The sequence below is a fragment of the Squalius cephalus genome (assembly GCF_949319135.1).
Source record: "Squalius cephalus genome assembly, chromosome: 23".
Taxonomy (NCBI): Eukaryota; Metazoa; Chordata; class Actinopteri; order Cypriniformes; family Leuciscidae; genus Squalius; species Squalius cephalus.
The window spans coordinates 24,523,048-24,545,122 of NC_137144.1; the positions used below are offsets into that span (position 1 = coordinate 24,523,048).

Below are 22,075 nucleotides of genomic sequence, written 5' to 3' on the forward strand. Positions count from 1 at the left end.
CAGAATAATGAGAGCGTGTTTGTTTCTCATGAATTTCCTATAGCTGAACCTTCACTCAGTCTTTACTGTCAAAATTATTGCTTAATATGTTTGAATATAGAGAGACTGTGTACCGACATGTATTCAAAGAGAGCTTGACTCAAGAACAGATTTGACACAAATATCTCTTTGGGGATATAAGGGGAGACTGGGTATGGTTGTAACACTTTTTGCTTTAGCATCTGTAACTAACTGAATCTTTGAGCAGGAATGCTCAAACTTGTACAAAACACCCACATTTATTTTCTACAAAAGCCATTTCAAACCTCTGTAAGAATATCACAGCCCTTAAGAGTTCATGTTAAATACATGGTGTGCCTTTACAATCCCACCACCAGGTTGTAACACTACTTACAACTTACTTTAGTTGCCAAATGGCTCAATATATACAATTTCATGTCTCTGAGGTAATGTAATGTAATAATAATAATCTCATAATCTAAGGAGATGGTTGTAACACTTTTTAAAGATGTGTTACAACCCACACCTCTGTCAGCCAGTGTATAGCCATATAAGCATAATGGTTTGAAATTAGTTTAAAAAGAAAAGAAAATACTATTTAATCTAATATACAAATAACAAAATATAGTTTTGGTGAAAAAAGTTATATTATCTCAAAATATTTTTTCTTCGTAAAATCTGCATGCACCTATTTCCAGCCTTCACAGCCTTTCAGATGGGATCAGGTATAAATTTGGTAAATAAACACTTAAATGGTCATAGGACTCCTAGCTTATCCCTGATTGGTGGAATTGATGGTGTTACAACTCTCCTAACACTGGGGTCCCAACAATACAAGGTTATGAGCAGATTTAACCTGCATTTACAAAATTTAACCACAATGAGGTGCTGGAACACAACTTTTGCAGTGCTCTCAGGGCCTAATACTACAAAAGTGTGGATTTTTAAACTAAGTAAGCCATTTAAATGAACTGAAATGCAAATTCTAAGACCTTTTTAACAACTAACAAATTCCATCAATGAAAGACTGAAAAACACATGATGGTATTATCTTATTTAATTTGATATAGGCCTAACTCATTGTTATTTTATAATCTTATTATTATTATTTTTTAAATTGCACACTCTATCCATCTATCAGTGTGAGAAACACAAGTCAAAACCCGGGATGGGCGCGTGAGTACCTCTGACACGAGTGATAAAGCCGCCTTTCTTGATGTCCCTTCTTCCAACTCATTATCTAGGCACTTATTTAAAGACTATAGCTAATATATAGTCTCTAATATATGCTATATTTAATAGAATAGCCTACACTGAAAACATGTGGTTTTGTGAATGTTCGGTCTGTGTTCTCATTTGCATTTACAGAGTTTTGACCAGCAGGTGTCACCACCGTGCTGAGTTTCACGCGATTCGAAACTAGTTTTGTAATGTTGTCAGGTCCAAATAACCACACACTCACTCAAATTTCCTTGTGCAATTGTTATGTATTTTATATACATTAAGTGAAGAATCAGAATCATCCACTTTTATTTGCCAGAATCCTTGATTAGCGTCCAGGACTGAGAATATCTTTGCATTTGGCATGATGGAGTCCACATCTTCCACCGTCGTTAGAGGGTAATAATTTTCACACTTTATAATTTTTGCTTTATTAAGGTTTTCTGGATTCACATATAGCCTACGTAGCCTACCTTGTTCTGTTTCACCACTGTACCATGCTGTTCACCCACTCTGTTGGTTCTGTTTATGCTTTCCATCTCTTCAACTATTTTGCCCTACAGGAACCTTTCTTGGTGGATGAATCACTGGGGGCCGTTTTGATGTGATGTTCAATTGGCAAGCAACCAAGGCTATAAAACAGGTCGTCAAACAAAGTCTTTTAATGTGTTATCTTTAGTCTTTATTTCATTTAGTTACTCTTCTCATCATCCCTAATTTTTCACAGGTTGCGCGTCCAAGAATTGCAGGTAGCCTTTGTTGCCGTCAACCATTTGAAATTGAATATTGTGCTTTTGGTTTCTGTAGGTGAAGGTAAGTTGAACTTGTCCCACAGGTGACATCTTGTGGCCAGAATATGTAGTTAAGTGAAAGGTGATTTTTTCTTTTTTTTTCTTTGAGTCTCTGGTGACTTGAACACATTGGGTATTACATTACATGCATCCCTTGTGTCTAATTTAAATGTAACGCTCTTGTTGTTCATTTTTAGGCTTCAGGCCATTTGTTTCACTTTCACTGTTTCACTGTCTGTTTCACTTTGTTTCAGTGTTTGCACGTTTTTCATTGTTTGTGCTGTTTGCACATCAATGGTTCCAACAAAAAAAATCATCTGTGTTCCCCTTGTTTTATTGCCTGTATTTTCTCGGTGAAGACCTGCATTTTTCACAAAAGTGGTTTCTTTTGTTGAATGCCTTACAAGTTTGTCCATTAGCTGGGCACTTTTTATATTCATGTTGGTAACCACATCTTGAACATTTCACATATGCACATCAAGTGACTTTCCATTGCATGCGGTTTACTTTTTTTTCACTTTGCACTATTTTGCCTCCTCTTGTCTGTGAGTTTTTGACACTGCTTATTTTGTTCACATCTATTTCTTCAACTCTTTATCTGATTTGACATTTTTCTAATGCGGGGTCTGCCTCTCACAGCAACCTTCAGGGCCGTGCACAGATATTTTGAGGGGCAGTGGACAGTGGCCCAAACCAAAAAAAAAGGGCTCTATAAGGGGGTTGACTCTGAGGCACTATCATCTTAATATATAGAAAATGAATGACAAACCTTTTACGATCATATTGTACCTGTCTAATTCAATTTAGTCGGGTGTCCACCTTAGAGATAATCCCATTTATAATGAAACCATCATGATATTAATCATATCAAATAATAAAATATCATACTTATTTGTTACTACTGTAAACCTATTGTAAATTATTATGGGATCTCATTCAGTGCTTTCAGAATCTTACTTACTTTTTTACTTTTACTTTTTAAATATAATTTTGTTTCTGTATTTTTAAAAAATGTGTTACACGTGCGTTTTCTTTCTCAACTGTTTACGTTCACTTAAACATAACTGACTGTGTTGTCTTGTATTTTAATGACAGTAGGCCTATATTTATTGAATAAAAATAATTATTTAATTTATCAAAATAAACCAAAAATAGTAGAAACTTTGCTAAAGTGACTGTTTTGAACAAGCATCAACTTAGACATTATTAAAAACATATTATTCTAGCTGAAATATTTGTCTTTTGCCCCTTGTCTGCGTTTAAAAATTTATTTATTTTTAACACAAAATCTGTTGCTCCATCAATGTTCAAATAAAAACATATATTTTTCTGCAATCATGGGAGTAAAAAGTTAATTTTTCTTAGCGTGTGCCTTTAGCCCCCTATAGTGGGATATTCTATGCTAAGATACAACTCATTTAGAAAATGTATTGTACCTTTTTTTTTATTATTATGTATAGCCATGGTCTAAATAAAATATTATAAATATGATGTAGATACTGTTAGGGGTTAACAGTTTAGGACCCAAGGACCAGATGGACCCTGAAGTTTTCCAGATTTGGGTTTCTGGGCGCCAGCATGTCCAGAACAATTACTCAGTCAGTCTCCAATAATGCCAGTGGTTCCTTAACCTGCAACCAAGAAGACTAACACACACACACCGACACACAGCTTTTCCAAGGTTGGATTTGGCCAGGCTCTAACTATAAACAGGAGAGTCGTCTCAAAACATCAAGATAATGCGTTCTTTCTCTCATGGAGAGCTCAACAAGTAAGGCTTTAACAAAGAAATGGTCCCTTAAACTATTGGCTTCAATGACCCCTATATGTTTTAACACGTTGAAGACCTTTCTCAAACACAAAACAAGTCCATATTTCATTTCTGGAAGCCGGGCTAAATAAGCAAGCAATGTTATCATTTCACAGCATCTTCACAATAGTAACAAATTAAAAAATCGCCTTGGCCAACAAGCCAATAGTGTCAATATTCAGTTAATAGTCACTGCAGTGTTGATTCAGTTCAGTTCAATAACTGTAACATTCAACAAACATACTGTATAATATATACAGTGTATTTGTGCACATACATGTACGTGTGACAAACTCCTACACACCACTGCACTGAACAAGCAAAACATAATTCATATCTGTGTGTAGTTTGGTGTGTATGTGGGCTAATCATTTTATGTTTGTGTGTAGAGTTACTACGCAAAAACAATTGACAATACACATTAACATTTGTGGATCATTCATTGCAACATTTACCCTCATTCTCATGATTAAGAATCTGTTATCTGCTTGATAAATCATTTATGCTACTGCGGCCCACTAACATGCTTTTAAAGCTATTGTCATCCAATTTTCTGGCCTTCAAACACCTTAAAATACACATATCCAAGAAATCCAAATTTTCTCGGGGGAGCATGCCTCCCAATCCCCCTAAGTTACCCAACTACCCAGCCTGGTGTTTTTGAAACAAAACGCCCCTGCCTGCAGCACTAGGCTATAGCACAGAAAATAAACACATTGTTGTGTTCTGTACTACTGTCTTTGATTGTTTGCGATAACAATGAATCATTCTTTCGGATATGAAATTTATATTTAATTGACCTATCGGTAAGCCACGGCCTCCTTAGTTACTGTTGCTATCTCAGACAAGCAATGGGGGACCTGTGCCCCAGTAGAGCTTTATGTCAACGGCCCTGGGTCTAGCTCATCAATGTCAAAATGATTGGTAAAATGTAAGTAGATAAACTTTTAATATTTGACTGCATAATAGAAATGTTCAACTACCGACAGTATCCGGTGAGGCAAATTACACAACTTGTTTTATTTATTTATTACATTTTGCCTTTTTGAAGTGAAAATATGCTATAATTTCCTTGATTCATTTAGAGAGAATGCATGCATAATTAAAAAAATAAAATATTATTTGCAAATAGTTACAATTATTTCAATAAGCCTTTATTTTTCTTTATTCCCTTAAATCGCTTTTATAATCAATTAATTCCTTTAAATAAAAATACCCAGTTTTAGTTTGGTCTAAAGCCCTGAATATCCGACCTAAGAACCGCCCCTGAATGATAGGCTACCAGTTAAACAATCATATAGGAATAATAAGCTATTCATTGTGGAAATACAAAAACAAACTAACCTACCAAATTACTAATTCCGCGATTCACCCACTTTCTGTAATGTGGATTGTAGTTTGTAATCTACTGTACCTGTCCTGTCCAGAGAGCGGACACAGACTGAGTGAGAATGCGGAGCGAGCGGGGAAACACGGAGCGGATTAGTGGAATCAGTGGATCTAGCGGAGCGATAACAGAACACTTTTATGGGAATCCTCTGGGGGGTGAGGGAGGGGGGCGAGAGGGGCACCTCAGCCGATGAGGGAAGAGGGGCAGTTCCTCAAACCACTATGTTTAGCAAACTTGCGACCATAATTTGCTAAACAATGCGTTTGGGAAATGCAATTGTGTTTAAGATCTGTGAGGTAGGCTATGCATAATTTTTTTCTTCTGAGCTTTGTGCTCTCTTAAAAAATACATATGGCGAATGTACGTCAGATTCTTTCTGGGCTCACAATATTCTTTGAATTTAATAATAACAACAACAACAAAAGTTTTATTATTGCACCTTTCCAGTGCTCAAGGACACAAAATGTACATGCAACAAAAAAGGGATAATTTCCCCTCAATATTCAGTGCATCAATTTTATTCCCGTAAAGTGGAGATGATTAAGGTTTCCCTATAGTCCTCCATGTCAAGAACACACAATAATTTTGTATTGATTATTTGTCAAATTGGAAATTGTTGACAATGTTGGCCATAAGAATTTTGAAAGTTTAAGAGATCTCTTTATAGGCTACCTAAAAGAACACATAAAGCCGTAAAACCAAGAGATAATTGGTGTAGACTATTTGGGCATCCAAATTATTGTCAAATTTGTATTAAAACTAAGGAAAAACTGTTAATATTAGAATTTGATGGGTCTGACCATCCCAAGACGTACTCTGATGACGGTGGGGGATGATGTAACTGAAGAATATTTCATCAAGAACAGGACAGGAGATGGTAGTAGAGATCAGCCAAATGCTTTTAAGTGGGAAGACCCAGAGTACATTGATGATTTTTCTGATGAAAAATGCATATCTAAACGAGACGGGTCATATAACTACTTTGCCATTAAAAACAAAACCGAGCTATTTTAATGGCTGCAAAAAAAGCTGTTTAATGTGGAGGTATAAAAAAAGAAAAGAAAAACAGGCTCCAGTCGGACTTGGGCAGAGAATTCTGTTAAGTTGTCAGACATTTCTTGCCTGTCTGTCACCCCATTCGAGTTTGCATACCACTGATAACAAGTTTTGTTCCTGTTTGAGACTGTTCTTGTCTGTGTGACTTTCAGCACATCGCTCAACGAACTAACTATCAAAGTGCAATATCCAGTTTTTTTCAATTAGTATAAATATGTTATGTATCCGGAGGGCATTGTGGAAGGCTATCATTGAATAAAAAATGATTTAACCTGTAAGCTCGCCCTCGATCGGCCCAAAACCGGCATCCAATCAGCGCGGAAGGTCTCTACGTGTTTCTGTCTTTTCTCGAGGCAAAGTATTTTTTGATTAAATGCAATACATTTGAATATGGATTTTCTCGTTATTTCATCTGACTCCATAAATGAAAAGGTTTTAATGATATCTGTGCATCATTAAATGTGAGCGAATGTTTGACTATTCCTTTTAACTCTTTAATGAAAATAATGTGAAAGTCAGTTAATCAAATGTAACAATTTATTATGTCAGGTAAATGCTCTGGAATAAAGAGAAGAGATGCGAACCCAACGTTATACATGAGGCTGAGAGTCTTACTCTTCAGGCTAATCTGAAGTACAGAAAGGCCTGAACCCTTTCCATTATATAGACAGAAACTCTTTCACATGGAAACATGTGCTAACATTGGAAATTTGCATTCAGAGGTTACACCTTTTGGGGGTATGAGACCATTTGCCAGGAGACCACCTTCCTTTGTGTGCCAGTTTTCTCTAAACTCTTAAAAACCTTTACCTTTTGTTTTACTTATTTGGAAATGAGACATTTGCACCAGTCGCACTGAGAGATTTCAAATGATACTAAATATGTATAATACTCGATGATAATCATTCACATTAAACCATATATTTTCTTGGGTGAATTCAGGTGATCTGAGTATGAGAGAGAGGGGGTGAGGGATGAGGGAATGAAATGTAGATTAGAATAACTCGGAGGTGAGACTTTTGTCTCAAATGGTGAGTTTAAATGGTAATTTCCTAATTTCTCAAGTCTTACACAGGCATTATGTGGTTTGAACTAATTATAGGACAAAACATCTTGCTTTTGGGAAACATAGCTTGAGAGACCAATATGAACAAAGACCCAAGAGTCAAAGTTGAGCTGAAATCAATTGAGAGAGAGACATTTTATTGGACAAAGTGTTTGTTCACAACAATGACAAAAGCAATAGTCTGTGAGACAGGTTACAACATAGAGCAAACCTATGCCATTAGACATTTGCAAAATCAATACAAGATGTCATTTAACATATTTCTGATGTCAAAACAAAAAGAATGCAATTAAAAAAAGTTTTTTAATAATGACTGATAAGATGCATAGATCGATATCATCAGTCTTTTATCATGGCATCAGTAATGATGGCATCTTCCTCCAGGTCCACAGTGATTTTCTTGCCAACCAGTTTGAAGATGTTCTCTGGTCTCATGCCGTGCGGTTCGGAAACTTTTACTGTCAGCATGTCGAGAGTTAATGTCTCACCCTTCTTCAATGGTTTCCGGGCCACCACTGACTTACCCAACTGCAAGAAAGAACATAACCATTGATTGAATGACGTTTGATCATTTTTTGGTAGTCTGTATAATCTGTCAGAATGAGCGTTTTATCTGACCTTGCTGTGACAGGAAGCCTCACAGGGCAGCATCTGTTTGACCGGCGAACCCATTGCCATCTCAACCGTCCTGATGGCTTTCACCAGCTCCGCCAACTCCGCCGGCTCCAGTGATGCTGCGTGGTCACTGCCTTTCCAGCTCTTATCCAGGGACACATGACGCTCCAGGACCTTTGCCCCGAGTGCCACAGCGGCCACAGACACATGGATGCCCGCCTCATGTCCAGAGTAGCCGATGGGAATGTCCGGAAACTCCTTCTGGAACTCCTGCGTAGGAAAAAGAAAACCGAAAGATTCTAAGCAAAACCGAAACTACTCAGCTAAAAATGCCTTCATAAACTATAATTTTATGAAGTTTATGAAGATGCGAGTAAAGTTATTTGTGTCTTACAGGGATCAGGCTGAGGTTGACGTGCTCTATTGGCAGTGGATAAGCGCTGGTACACTGCAGGAACGTGAAATTGGGATTGTGCTGCTTGACGGTTTGGTAAACACAGCGCATGGTCTCCATAGACTGCATTCCACTAGAAATCACCATGGGACGACCTACACAAATACACCAAAACATCAGCTTCAAGACATGGCTGCTTCTGGGAGAAAATCAGGTCAAAGTTTTAGTCATTATCACATTACACACATGCCAAATTCTCTAGACTCAAAGCCAGCAACATGAAACTCCAGAAAATCCACACCAGGATTTCTAGGTTTCATTGGCTCTGCTCTCTGGCCAATCAGCACTGTCAATACCTATTTCTCAGTGCTCCAGAATAACTGACTTCAACTCAGATTCAGTTCTCGGTTGGGCTTGTACTTTTCTCATTTGCAAGTCACTGGATAGTGTCTGATAAATCTGTTGTGTAAATAGAGGAACATTGTGACCTTGGCAGTGAATCTGACAAACACATAGAACGAGTTTTTTCAGCAACAACACTTTTGAGTTTATGTAACGACAGCTTCTGGACATTTCATTTGAAATGTGTGTCTGCGTCAGTGAGTTTTACCTTTTTTGGCGGTTTTCTCCAGGTAAGGGATATTGTTGGTGTCAGCTGAGGCAACTTTAAAAAACGGCACATTGATTTCATGAAGAAATTCTACAGCCATCTGATTGAGGTAGGAAGAGGAAAAGTTATGAAATGCATTTCAATCTACTGGGTTTAATATGCACATATTCTCTTGATATATAATAACCCTTACGAAAAATAAGTTTATTTAAGTGTTCTATTAGTATAATACTTCTTTTAAACTAAAAATAAGAAAGTATACTTTCAGTCTACATTTTATATACTTCTCAAAAATATACTTTATGTGTATTTATACTGAGAGAAAAGTCCAATATTTGGCCTGTACTTGTAGCCTACTCATTCTTTTGATCGATATATATTAAAAAGTACAATTAAGTATTCAAAGTATACTTGGCTTGTAGTTGTTAACCCTTTTGATCGAGTAGCCTATTAAATATACTTTTTTTTACATAGTTTTTCATATACAGTCTTATGAAACTTACATTGTTTGAAAATATTGATTAGAATATTTATATAAAACAGATATGTTTCTAATTTTGCGTATCTGAATTTTTGTGTAGGCAAGTCCACTGGTAGTGTACATAGGAATTTACTCTAATTCTACTTTTTCCCACTGAATTTTCCAGATATCCATCTTTTCATTGTTATACGGTGACACAGAATCTCCGGATCAAAATACAGGAGAAGTTGCTGAAACAAGTGATATAAGATTGCTCACTCAAATGTAAAATAACGTGATCATCAAACATTAAACAGCGTGTAAATCAAAACTGCTTAATATTACCAAATGAAATGAAGCGTAACCCATGAAGAGAAAACGACTGTGAACTTTTGGGGGTGTTGGACTCAATCTACTCCATCTGTGTTTTGATCATCGTTCTGAATCTGAGGCTAGTCTTTGACAAAGATGTGATTTTCTCAACTTTTTTGTTTAAAATGTTGCCTTTCTTTATCAAACTTACCGACATTCAAGTGTTGAATAAAAAAGAATGCATGAAGCTAATAAACGGTTTTTAAAATTAAAGTAGCCTACAGTTAAATGTATTTTTCAAGTAGGCCTATAAAAAATAATATCTACATTTGAACATAGTATACTGCAAGTGCAAAAATAATATATATAGTAAACTGTATAATATTATGTTCACTTAAAGAAAACTTACTAGTATACTTGCAGTAAAACTACTAAACTAGTAATTTACTGAGAGTAGGCCTACACTTAAGTGTGTACTTTCATAAAGTAAAAAATGTACTACTTGTATTAAAATAGTAAAATAATTGGTTTACTACTCTTACACTTATAGTACACTTAAACGTATGCTTTTTTATATACTAAAAGTGGGCCAATTTAGTCCCAAGCAGTTTTGAAATAGAAGGCTACACTTACAAGTTTACTACAAGTACACATTGATATTACTATACTTACTACTTAAAAATATACTTGAACATTATTTAAGTATACTTCATTAAATTAACTTGGAATTATACTTCTTTTCCGTAAGGGAAACGTTGAGACCCTCTTTCATTTGTTCACCTCATCCATCCCTGATGCAGTAAAGAAGATGCCAACTTCATTGGCGAACTGTTGCAGCTCTCTGTACTGCTGGTGACTGAACTCCAGATGGTGTTTATGAGCGCCGTAGGTCGGGCCCCAGGCGTGAGGGGACGTATAGAGACGCTCCAGAGCGAGCTTGGTGAATCTGTGTTCGATCTCGCTCTTTTGAAACTTGGCACAATCAGCTCCACAGTCCTGTGTGGAGTTAAAGTAGGAAGCAGAAGTGAATTTGGTTGACAACAAAAATTAGTTTCACCATATAAGAAATCTAAAAGTTAATTTAATGTGATACAATGTGTGAGTTATAGCTCAGGAGCTGCATTACAGAAACGTCCCCTCTTAATTATTGACCTGATATTTGAAAAAAATCTATTTCTGGAGTGAAATTACCATGGTTACTAAACAGAAGGGGTTCTAAGTTTGGGCCGGTTCACACAGAACATGTTTTTGTAGTTAAAAATGCTGCAAATAGTCAAACATGTCCGTCGTGTTTAAATAAAAAAACTAAGGGAAAGTAGCTCAGTGGAATGGAAAACTTGTTCTGTGTGAACGGCCTCAGGATGTTTCTCTATAATTTCTCTATAATTTCTCTTAAATTTTAATAAATTTTTCTATATGCAAACTGTGGTTTTGGGGTTTCCCTGCTCTTGCTAACGTTGATATCTATACCCCCCATTAAAAAAGAACCGATCGACACGGTATAAGACTTCACACCTGATAAAGCTGTACTTTACCTTTGCCATTCGGATCATTTTTTTGGCGATTTCTAAGTCTCCCTGATGGTTCTGTCCAATCTCAGCGATGATAAAACAGGGGTTGGAGCCCCCGATTTTTCTTCCGGGACAAAGTTCAAACTCTGCAGACATTTTATAAACTAATTGTTTAACAGATTTATGATTAAGAGGCTGGAGATGTGATCACTAGCGTTCTGGCATCAAGCAAAGGGGCCGGAAAGAAGGTCACACTGCCATTTAAAGAAAAGAGCTCCACCCTAACCCTTGCCAACTCCCACCCACAAAACGCATATCTCAAGCCTATATATATTTATATTTATACATTTATATAGATGTTAAATCGGATTAAGAAGCCAAGAATTAATTCAGATGTCGTTGAATTTTGATCACGTACGGGAGACCGGGGACACTTTTTGCATTTCTCTTAGTTACTCAGAGACTATTTGGACTAGACCAACCAAATTTGTATATATTAAACTTGCATCTGTCTGCTAATTACCCATACCATTTAAAGATGATTACATAAGACATCGTTCACAGTATTTATTTGAATGGAAGAGGTTGCAACATGTTAAAAATGCCTTCAATTTCATTAATTAACTTTAGCTTTTTGTCTCAATGAGCATAGAATTCTGAAAATATGAACTGAACTATAATATTATAGTATTATTTATTTATACAATAATATTATTGTAGCCTATTATTTATTTATTTAGTCATATTTATCAAATAACAGTTATTGAGTTTTGTTTGTTTATGTGTACATATATTCAGGTGTTACAGATGCTATTCAATCTCTCCATATTTCAGTGTCAGACAGGAAGAATTGAACAATTTGCAATGCAACAAACCGTCCCCAACCCATCAGCCATGACAGAACATCATGTGCCTGCGTGCTAGACACACTGACTTTGACACATGCCACTTAGAAGTCAACAAAACAATAATTCAATTTTTTTTTATTAATTCATACAAAATGTCAGGACAGTATGACAAAAATACATCTCATGAAAAAATGTACTTTCATACCTCCAAAACAAGTTCTGTTCAATAAAAGCAGCAGCAGATGTTGAATATGTCTACTGTCTTCTTGGTGGGGGGAGGGTCTAACTGTGCATGTGCAGTATGAGTGTCATCACTCTAGCTTGTTTCTGATTGGAGAAAAATGACATGTTGCAACTGTCCCCGGTCTCTCCTAAGGCCGTTATATATTTAGCAGCAACTATTTAGCAGTGTCACGCACACCAGCATCTTTACAGGCCCACAGATGACTTCAGGACAATAACGAATTTGACAAAGTGCAATCAAAAATTTGCCCTTGTAAATTTAGTACTTAACAATGGCCATTATATCATATTAGATCAGAGTTTATGAGAAGGAATTTGAAATGAAAGAAATATTAGAAACTTTTCTTCCAGGACAAAGTTCAAACTCTGCAGACATTTTATAAACGAATTGTTTAACAGATTTATGATTAAGAGGCTGGAGATGTGATCACTAGCGTTCTGGCATCAAGCAAAGGGGCCGGAAAGAAGGTCACACTGCCATTTAAAGAAAAGAGCTCCATCTTAACAGTTGCCAATGGTTAGGCTATATCTCAAATATATTTATACATTTATATAGATGTTAAACCGGATTAAGAAGGATATAAAGAGACATTATTAGAAGAATACAAAAAGTACACAAGGTTTTTAAATATCGCTGCTTCAAACTGTTTTCAATAATCATGTAATTATTTGTAGTCCCAGGCTACTTTAAACTGTAAATGTGACGGTATCAAATCTTAATTTAATGATAATTGCTGAAGCTTTTATCACTGTATAAGGTATTATCACGTATCGAATTAGGTTAGAATAAAGTGTTGTCCTCTTAACAAGTTTAATAACTTTTTTCTTAAAATAAAATGAACTCTGAACCTTTAAATATACGATAAAACAACACACACACACACAAAAAAAAAATGTATAAAGCAAACAATTGTGTCAAACTAAAAACTATAAAGAACAATAGGTAACACTTTACAATAAGGTCCCATTAGTTAATATTAGTTAATGCATATACCTCAACAATGGGCAATAGCCACATTTGATATAGTAGTTATTATTCTTTAACGTTAATTAATGTAAATACAACTGTTCATTGTTAGCTCAAGTCCATTAATATTAGCACATTTAAATTTAGATTTTAATAATGTACACTAAAAAATATCGCAAAACTCTGAAAGAGAGAGAATGTGTATTTTCTTTCAGCACGACTCCACTCGTTCCGCCATGCTATTCATCTGTGTTATTTACTAATAGCCTTTTAAAGTTTAATAATCATATTAGGCTTTATCGCTGTTTTTCCAGAACCAAATTGAAAACTGAAATTGAAATAAGACGCTTGTTACACCATTTTAGATGTTCAAGAAGTTTTATTTGCACTCATGCTCCTAAATACATTTTACAGTTCGCACACATCTATTTTTAGTCTCGAATGCAAGGGTAATGCTCGCACTGTCGAGCCTTGTTAGTACACCCAAAAATGAAAATTGTCATTAATTTATTACTCATGTCGTTCCAAACCCGTCAAATCTTACAGTTTTTTTCGATTGCTAAACGACAGTGGGCACAACTGGAGTCACATGTGCAAAACTCTAACTAGTCTGCACAGCAGCAGTTCATGTGGACCAAACTCTAGTTCGTTTTTCATTGCTTGAACACAGTTTTCAAAACTCTACACACTTATCCCATAACCACAACCTGCACAACACTGTGGATTTACAGCACTTTGTTCAAATGCTAACACACTGCTGTGAACCACACATTCAAAACAGAATAGATTTCAGCCTTGTGCCTTTCAAACACTGCTGATTGCAATTTCAGCTGAAAGGCTCCCATACACAAAAGAATAGGACAGAGGCCGCACTATGCATAAACGTTTTTTATTCGTTGCACAAACGCGTTTCGGCGTGTGCCTTCTTCAGTGTGCAATCAAACAGACATTGTGACCAATCTTATATGCCCCCACCAATGACACACCCATAAACTCGTAAGCCAATGAATTCAAAGTATGCTACACACATATCAGCAAAAGACAATAAATTAAAGACAATAATTCTAGGCTGCATACAAAATGACTTACAATACACAGATGTTTCATAGACAAGAATAAACCCAGTTTTACAATTATAAAAAAAACAAGAATCATCTCAGTTTTATATTTATAAAAAACAACTCAGTGACAACTCTTCATTCAACCCATTGGGAATACATGTGTTTAGATTAAAAATATACCAGGCTTCTCGCTGCAAGAGGCGGTTCTCACGGTCTCCCCCTCTTGGAGCTCGATTAACCACCTCTAAGCCCATGAACTTGAGCATACTGACGTCATGTCCCACTAGATTAAAGTGCCTTGCGACTGATGATTTCTCATCATTCCTTCTGATCGCACATTTATGCTCAAAAATTCGTGTCTTGAGTTGTCTCATGGTCTTCCCCACATAGAACAAGCCACAAGGGCATGTCAGTAAATACACAATAAAAGTAGATACGCATGTGATTCTACCTCTTACTTTGTATACCCTACCTGTTTTCGGATGTTTAAAATGATTTTCCGTGAGCATAAAGTTACATGCTACACAGTTCAAACACTTAAAATTACCTTGTGGAATTTTAGAAAGAAAATGCGTTTGTGTTGGTGCAGGGAGGTGTGAACGTACTAAACGGTCTCTAAGACTAGGTGCTCGTTTAAAACAACTACGCGGCGGGTCTTGGAAAGTTTGCCGGGTCACTTTTCAGAATGTGCCAATGGCGATGCACAATGTTCTGCAACCTATTAGAAATCTGTCCATAAGTTGATACAAATGTAACGGTGTTGTTCGAGTTGTTGTGATAGATGCGTTTGGACAATAAATCAGCACGTTGTGTACTGCGCGCGCGCTCTAAGCAGTCACGTACCAAGTGATGCGTATAACCACGGTCAAGAAATCTTTGACAAAGTTCTCCCGCTTGTCGCTCAAATGTTTCCTCATTATGACAGATACGGCGCACACGCAATAGTTGACTATAAGGTAGGCTACGTTTGAGAGAGGGTGGATGGAAACTCTGGTAATGTAAAAATGAGTTACGATCCGTCTCTTTTCTATAGATTTCCGTATGCAACGCGTTATCTGCCTTCCTCACTAAAACATCCAAAAACGGCAGGGCATTATCATCATGTGTCAACGTGAATTTTATAGAGAGTAGTCTAGTATTTACATAATTATGAAAGACAGTTAATTCTTCTTTTGGACCAGACCACACAAAAAATATGTCATCAATGTATCTGTGCCACACTTTCAAATGTTGTTTAAAAGGATTATGGTTGTCAATAAAATCATGTTCGAATTTACCCATAAAAAGATTGGCATAATTAGGTGCCATGGGTGAACCCATGGCAGTACCTTGGGTTTGTAGAAAAAAGCTGTTTTGAAACATGAAATAATTTTTAGTTAAAACTTCACTAGCCAATGACAAGATGAACTCAGTATGTGGCACTTGGTTAATCGATAAGTAATATCCTAAGGCCGCTAAACCTGCATCATGTGGGATGTTGGTATATAAGCTGGTTACATCCATAGAGCACAAGATATCAGTTTCATTCACTTCTCCAATACAAGACAGTTTTACCAAAAAATCAGTGGTGTCTTTTAAAAAAGATGGCAAGTTATGTACTAAATCCTTTATATGATAATCAACGAATTTTGACAAAGGCTCGGTCATAGATTGATTCCCAGACACAATCGGGCGGCCAGGCGGATTATCCAACCTTTTATGAATTTTCGGCAAAGTATAAAACACAGGTCTTAACGGATTATTCTGCAGCAAATATTTATATTCTCTTTCATCAATAATTGCGTCAGACAAGGCTCTCTTCAATGTGGATTTAATGTCTTCACCAAATGTCATTGTGGGATCACCGTTTAAACGCACATAAAAGTTAGTGTCACCAAGCTGTCTCTCAATTTCTTGTACATAAGTGTCCCTATCCTGAATGACAATGGATCCTCCTTTATCCGCAGATTTAATTACAATTTCAGTATCAGACATTAATTCGTGCAATGCTTCTTTCTCAGAGTTCATAAGATTGTGTCTAATAGAGTAGTCACCCGGCTTAAAACAGGAAAAAACGTCTTGTTCCACCAGTCGACAAAAAGTTTCAACTGAAGAGTTGTTCATGGGAGGAATAAAGGTGCTCTTGGGTTTAAACACAATCTTTTTAACGGCGGGAGAGGATTCCTCGGGTAGAGTAGTGATTTGTTGGCTATATTGTCTTACAGTTCCTTTTGAGTAGAAAGCCTTCAGCCTAATCGATCGAAAGAACTTAAACATTTCTATTTTAGTCATAAAAGGATCATTCCCCTTAACGGGTTTATTTTTAATCTAAACACATGTATTCCCAATGGGTTGAATGAAGAGTTGTCACTGAGTTGTTTTTTATAAATATAAAACTGAGATGATTCTTGTTTTTTTTATAATTGTAAAACTGGGTTTATTCTTGTCTATGAAACATCTGTGTATTGTAAGTCATTTTGTATGCAGCCTAGAATTATTGTCTTTAATTAATTGTCTTTTGCTGATATGTGTGTAGCATACTTTGAATTCATTGGCTTACGAGTTTATGGGTGTGTCATTGGTGGGGGCATATAAGATTGGTCACAATGTCTGTTTGATTGCACACTGAAGAAGGCACACGCCGAAACGCGTTTGTGCAACGAATAAAAAACGTTTATGCATAGTGCGGCCTCTGTCCTATTCTTATGTATTATATTTTTAGGCCAGCACTCTAAAAAGTGTATTATCAAAATTGAGTGAAGCCTGCTCCTATCCTCATTAATCCCATACACAAAAGAAATATATTTGAAATATATTTTTGGAATATATGCAAATATTCGAAATTGGCCCAATAAATATATTTTAGTTAAATATATGTAAATATATTTCACACTTACTGTAACATCATATATTTTTGTTATTTCAGAATATATTTCAAAATGATAAATATAAGTGACCAACAATGCAAATATATTTCAATGTATTTGGAATATATGCCACATATATTTTTGACACTTTACAGTTTTTTTCGATTGCTAAACGACTGTGAGCACAACTGGAGCTACATGTGCAAAACTCTAACTACAGTCTGCACTACCAACAGTCCTGAGCTAAACACTTCACATCACCTGCAAAAGTCACTCCAAGCAACACAACTCTTAACACATGGCTCAAAACAGGCTCAGTGCAGCCAAACACTAGCACAACCCTCACTGAGATAACACACACTGTCACTCAGAACACACTGAGAGTAAAAACACTAGCATCAAACACCAATACAGAAAATACTAACTTTTCATCTTTACAGTTTGAACAATTTCAGTGACTTCATACAAAGTAATATATTCTTCAAAGAAAAGAGTGACATTTTTTCACATGATTTATTTTTAGAACATAACAATTCTTTAAGGTAAATGAAAATTAGCAGTTTGCTTCAATAGTCTGTTGTAATTTACAGAATTACAGTAATGAGAAAAAAAAGGTAGAAACTAAAAGTACATACGAACATGTAATGTAATGTAATGTAATGTAATGTAATGTAATTCGAACAAATAATTGAGAGGCTAATCCTGCCTCTCTCTAGCATCAGGCCACAGGTTTTCATCAGCATCACATCTAATGTTCTCTCTTGCCATGCACCTGGGGAAGAACCTTCTGGAGTGCCTTATCCATCCCTGGCAGTCCTCTGGACTCGTGTCCTCACATCCGGCACGCATGGCTTCCAAAAGAGACCTTTGGTCAAGTGGGTGGTGACCAAACACTTTCCACCTTAGAAAAACAATATATTGAAATATATTTTACGTAAAGTGTCGAAAATATATGTGGCATATATTCCAAATACATTGAAATATATTTGCATTGTTGGTCACTTATATTTATCATTTTGAAATATATTCTGAAATATAACAAAAATATATGATGTTACAGTAAGTGTGAAATATATTTACATATATTTAACTAAAATATATTTATTGGGCCAATTTCGAATATTGCATATATTCCAAAAATATATTTCAAATATATTTCTTTTGTGTATGGGAGCCTTTCAGCTGAAATTGCAGTCAGCAGTGTTTGAAAGGCACAAGGCTGAAATCTATTCTGTTTTGAATGTGTGGTTCACAGCAGTGTGTTAGCATTTGAACAAAGTGCTGTAAATCCACAGTGTTGTGCAGGTTGTGGTTATGGGATAAGTGTGTAGAGTTTTGAAAACTGTGTTCAAGCAATGAAAAACGAACTAGAGTTTGGTCCACATGAACTGCTGCTGTGCAGACTAGTTAGAGTTTTGCACATGTGACTCCAGTTGTGCCCACTGTCGTTTAGCAATCGAAAAAAACTGTAAAATATATTTCAATATTTTTTTTTTTCTGTATGGGTGGAGGTGGAAAGTGTTTGGTCACCACCCACATGACCAAATGTCTCTTTTGGAAGCCATGCGTGCCGGATGTGAGGACACGAGTCCAGAGGACTGCCAGGGATGGATAAGGCACTCCAGAAGGTTCTTCCCCAGGTGCATGGCAAGAGAGAACATTAGATGTGATGCTGATGAAAACCTGTGGCCTGATGCTAGAGAGAGGCAGGATTAGCCCCTCAATTATTTGTTCGAATTACAGTATGTACTTTTAGTTTCTACCTTTTTTTTCTCATTACTAGTAATTCCGTAAATTACAACAGACTATTGAAGCAAGCTGCTAATTTTCATTTACCTTAAAGAATTGTTATGAAGAAAATATTACTTTGTATGAAGTCACTGAAATTGTTCAAACTGTAAAGATGAAAAGTTAGTATTTTCTGTATTGGTGTTTGATGCTATAGTGTTTTTACTCTCAGTGTGTTCTGAGTGACAGTGTGTGTTATCTCAGTGAGGGTTGTGCATAGTGTTTGGCTGCACTGAGCCTGTTTTGAGCCGTGTGTTAAGAGTTGTGTTGCTTGGAGTGACTTTTGCAGGTGATGTGAAGTGTTTAGCTCAGGACTGTTGGTAGTGCAGACTGTAGTTAGAGTTTTGCACATGTAGCTCCAGTTGTGCTCACTGTCGTTTAGCAATCGAAAAAAACTGTAAGTATGACGACCTTTTCATTCTCCTGTTACGCAGCACGTTTGAGCTGTAGTACTGTATTAATATTAGCCATAAGCACCTGTTAAGAGTAAAGTAATAATAATAATAATAATTTGTTACATTTATATAACGCTTTTCTAGGTACTCAAAGCGCTTTACAAATGGAAGGGGGAATCTCCTCAACCACCACCAATGTGCAGCATCCACCTATTTGATTCGCCAGAACGCCCACCACACACCAGCTTATTGGTGGAGAGGAGACAGAGTGATGAAGCCAATCAGTATATGGGGATGATTAGGAGGCCATGATGGACAGAGGTCAGTGGGCTATTTTGGCCAGGGTGCCGGGGTTACACCCCTACTCTTTTTCCGAAGGACATCCTGAGATTTGTAATGACAACAGAGTCATTAAAAATTCCAAAGTGTCATTAACCCTTTCACGCATAGTGGTCACTACAGTGGACAGCTATTAAAAATGCATTTTCTTGAATTTGCACGGGTTTTTATGGCAAAGTTGCACATCAATCTCTTCATTGGACCCTTGTGCATCATCCTATAAATTGCAATCAAGTGGCAAGCCTTTGTGTTTCGATTTTTTCCCCCTCCAAACTAAGATGGCCAAGGGTCAGTCAGACATGCCAAGTTGCTCCAGAATATCCACCCATTCCTTCTAATCTAGGAGACTCTTGTAGGTAAAAAAAATATTGCAGCATCAAGCAATATCTAATGAGTCATATCACAGTAAAATTTTCCAAGTTTTGATTTTAGATTGAGAGAAAACTCTGATTAATCACATGTCCACTGTAGTGGACGTCATGCATCAACTGCTATATTTCAGCTACAATTCATAATTATAATGTGAATATTGTTTTTGAAATTTAAAACTTAAAAACTTAATCTGCAGTGACTTTTTTTACTGTAAATAAATGTACTTGTATTATTAGAAAGTAATTTTCATTGACATTGAAAAAAGTCATGTGATTACATAATGTATGACACTTGCAATGCATTACTTTATTTGTTAGATCAAAAAGTAATCTGATTTCATAATGCACGTTATTGTAATGTGTTTTTTACTCATAACATCAAAAAGTAATCTGATTACGTAATGCATGTTACTTGTAATGTGTTTCTTTACTCATAACATCAAAAAGTAATCTGATTACATAATGCATGTTACTTGTAATGCGTTTCCTTACTCATAACATCAAAAAGTAATCTGATTATGTAATATGCGTTATTGTAATGCGTTTCTTTACTCATAACATCACAAATTAATCTGATTACGTAATGCATGTTACTTGTAATGCGTTTCTTTACTTGTTACATCAAAAAGTAATCTGATTAGGTAATGCACATTACTTGTAGTTAATTACCTGTTAGATCAAAAAGTAATCTGATCAGGTAATGCATGTTACTTGTAACACATTACTTTACTTGTAACATCAAAAAAGTAATCTGAATGCGTTATGCATGTTAGTTGTAATGCGTTACCCCCAACACTGATCATTTCAGATGAGATTGAAAAAAACGTATCGCTAGGTTTTCTCAGAGGAGGGCTATGATAGAAATGTGCATGTCCATCTTGAACATAATCAGAATTATCAGCTAATAAGGCTAAATCTCCATACTCTGGTGCACTGGAGGGAGCATCTGAGTGGTTTCCACAGTTGTACCTTGACAGACTGTAGAAAAATCTGATGGAATCACGTCCTCATGTTCTGATATCAAAGATACGCGAAGTGCAACTTGTATGAAGCTGTATGAAGCCTTTGCAATATTTTGCATTTAGATTTTTTGTATATATTTTATAGTTTTCACATGATTTGATATAATTGTATTGATTAGTTCGTTAAATTCACATACTTTGTGTGTAATGTTTTTGATTATTGTCTTATATTAAATCTAGTATATCTTAAGTTTAAACCAAACGCATGCTGTCCACTCAAGTGGACATCTGAAGATCTCTTTGAAAAATTTGTAAAAAAATAAAATAAAAATCAATTCTTGTTTTTCATGCCCTAAGAGCAATAAAAACACATAGGAAAAAAATCCTGACTGAGGATATCATAATTCATGCATGAAAGGGTTAAATGATTCCAAAGTCCGTCCATCCGCCACAAACAGTATTTTATGGTGGATAGGGTGACAGGGATGTGCAAATCATTTTAGAGAAGCTCAGACATCTGTTATGCAATTTTGACTTTTATTGTGGATTAAATCCACAATCTCAACATTACAAGGTCAACATAGGGGCCAGTTTTATCTCGTTTCCATGTTAACGATATAACATTTACTACTTCTGAAAACAAAACTGTACTTTACACGTCTTGCATATCACAGTGATCATTGCAGCTGTAGGGCTGAGCAAATATGGGCAGAAATCTTTACTGCCCTAGTACTTCAAAAAGCCTTTTAAAGGTAGGGGAGCGCGGGGCACAACCTAACGCGGGGCTAGTTGTAACACGCTTGTTTTAAATACTTCCGGGCGCACATGCTTGGATGACGAAACTTTGTGTATTTACTAGTTGCCATATCAACACTATATAGAAAAAAAAAAATTCCGCCAAAATTTTTTTTTTTTTGGAAGATATCCATAGACATTTATTAAACCATAGCAAAAGTAAATTTCTTACTTGAGTTAATTTTTCATCTCTATTTTTTGTGTTTATTTAAAATAAGACAAAT

General features: G+C 36.0%; 2 protein-coding genes across 2 annotated transcripts in view; both read right to left on the reverse strand.

The window, feature by feature from the left end:
- The window catches only part of LOC307151284 (N-acylneuraminate cytidylyltransferase B-like), a gene marked incomplete at its 3' end in the record, with an annotated part of 48,017 nt that overhangs the window by 8,656 nt on the left and 17,286 nt on the right, over positions 1–22,075 (reverse strand). The window lies entirely within an intron of this gene.
- LOC307151701 (N-acetylneuraminate-9-phosphate synthase-like) lies at positions 7,453–11,473 on the reverse strand. Its single transcript, XM_079859821.1, has 6 exons — positions 11,261–11,473; positions 10,506–10,721; positions 8,954–9,053; positions 8,344–8,498; positions 7,953–8,219; positions 7,453–7,862 (listed from the first exon to the last, which is right to left on the reverse strand). Exons 1-6 carry the CDS (start codon positions 11,390–11,392, stop codon positions 7,674–7,676), a joined length of 1,059 nt encoding a protein of 352 aa, XP_079715947.1. The 5' UTR covers positions 11,393–11,473; the 3' UTR covers positions 7,453–7,673.

Excerpts from the sequence above, each read along its gene's own strand:
- LOC307151701 (XM_079859821.1), bottom strand. The coding sequence starts at position 11,392 with ATGTCTGCAGAGTTTGAACTTTGTCCCGGAAGAAAAATCGGGGGCTCC. Across the intron at positions 9,054-10,505 it reads CTGCATCAGGGATGGATGAG|ATGGCTGTAGAATTTCTTCA; the intron begins GTGAACAAATGA and ends TACCTCAATCAG. Across the intron at positions 8,220-8,343 it reads TCAACCTCAGCCTGATCCCT|GAGTTCCAGAAGGAGTTTCC; the intron begins GTAAGACACAAA and ends TTTCCTACGCAG.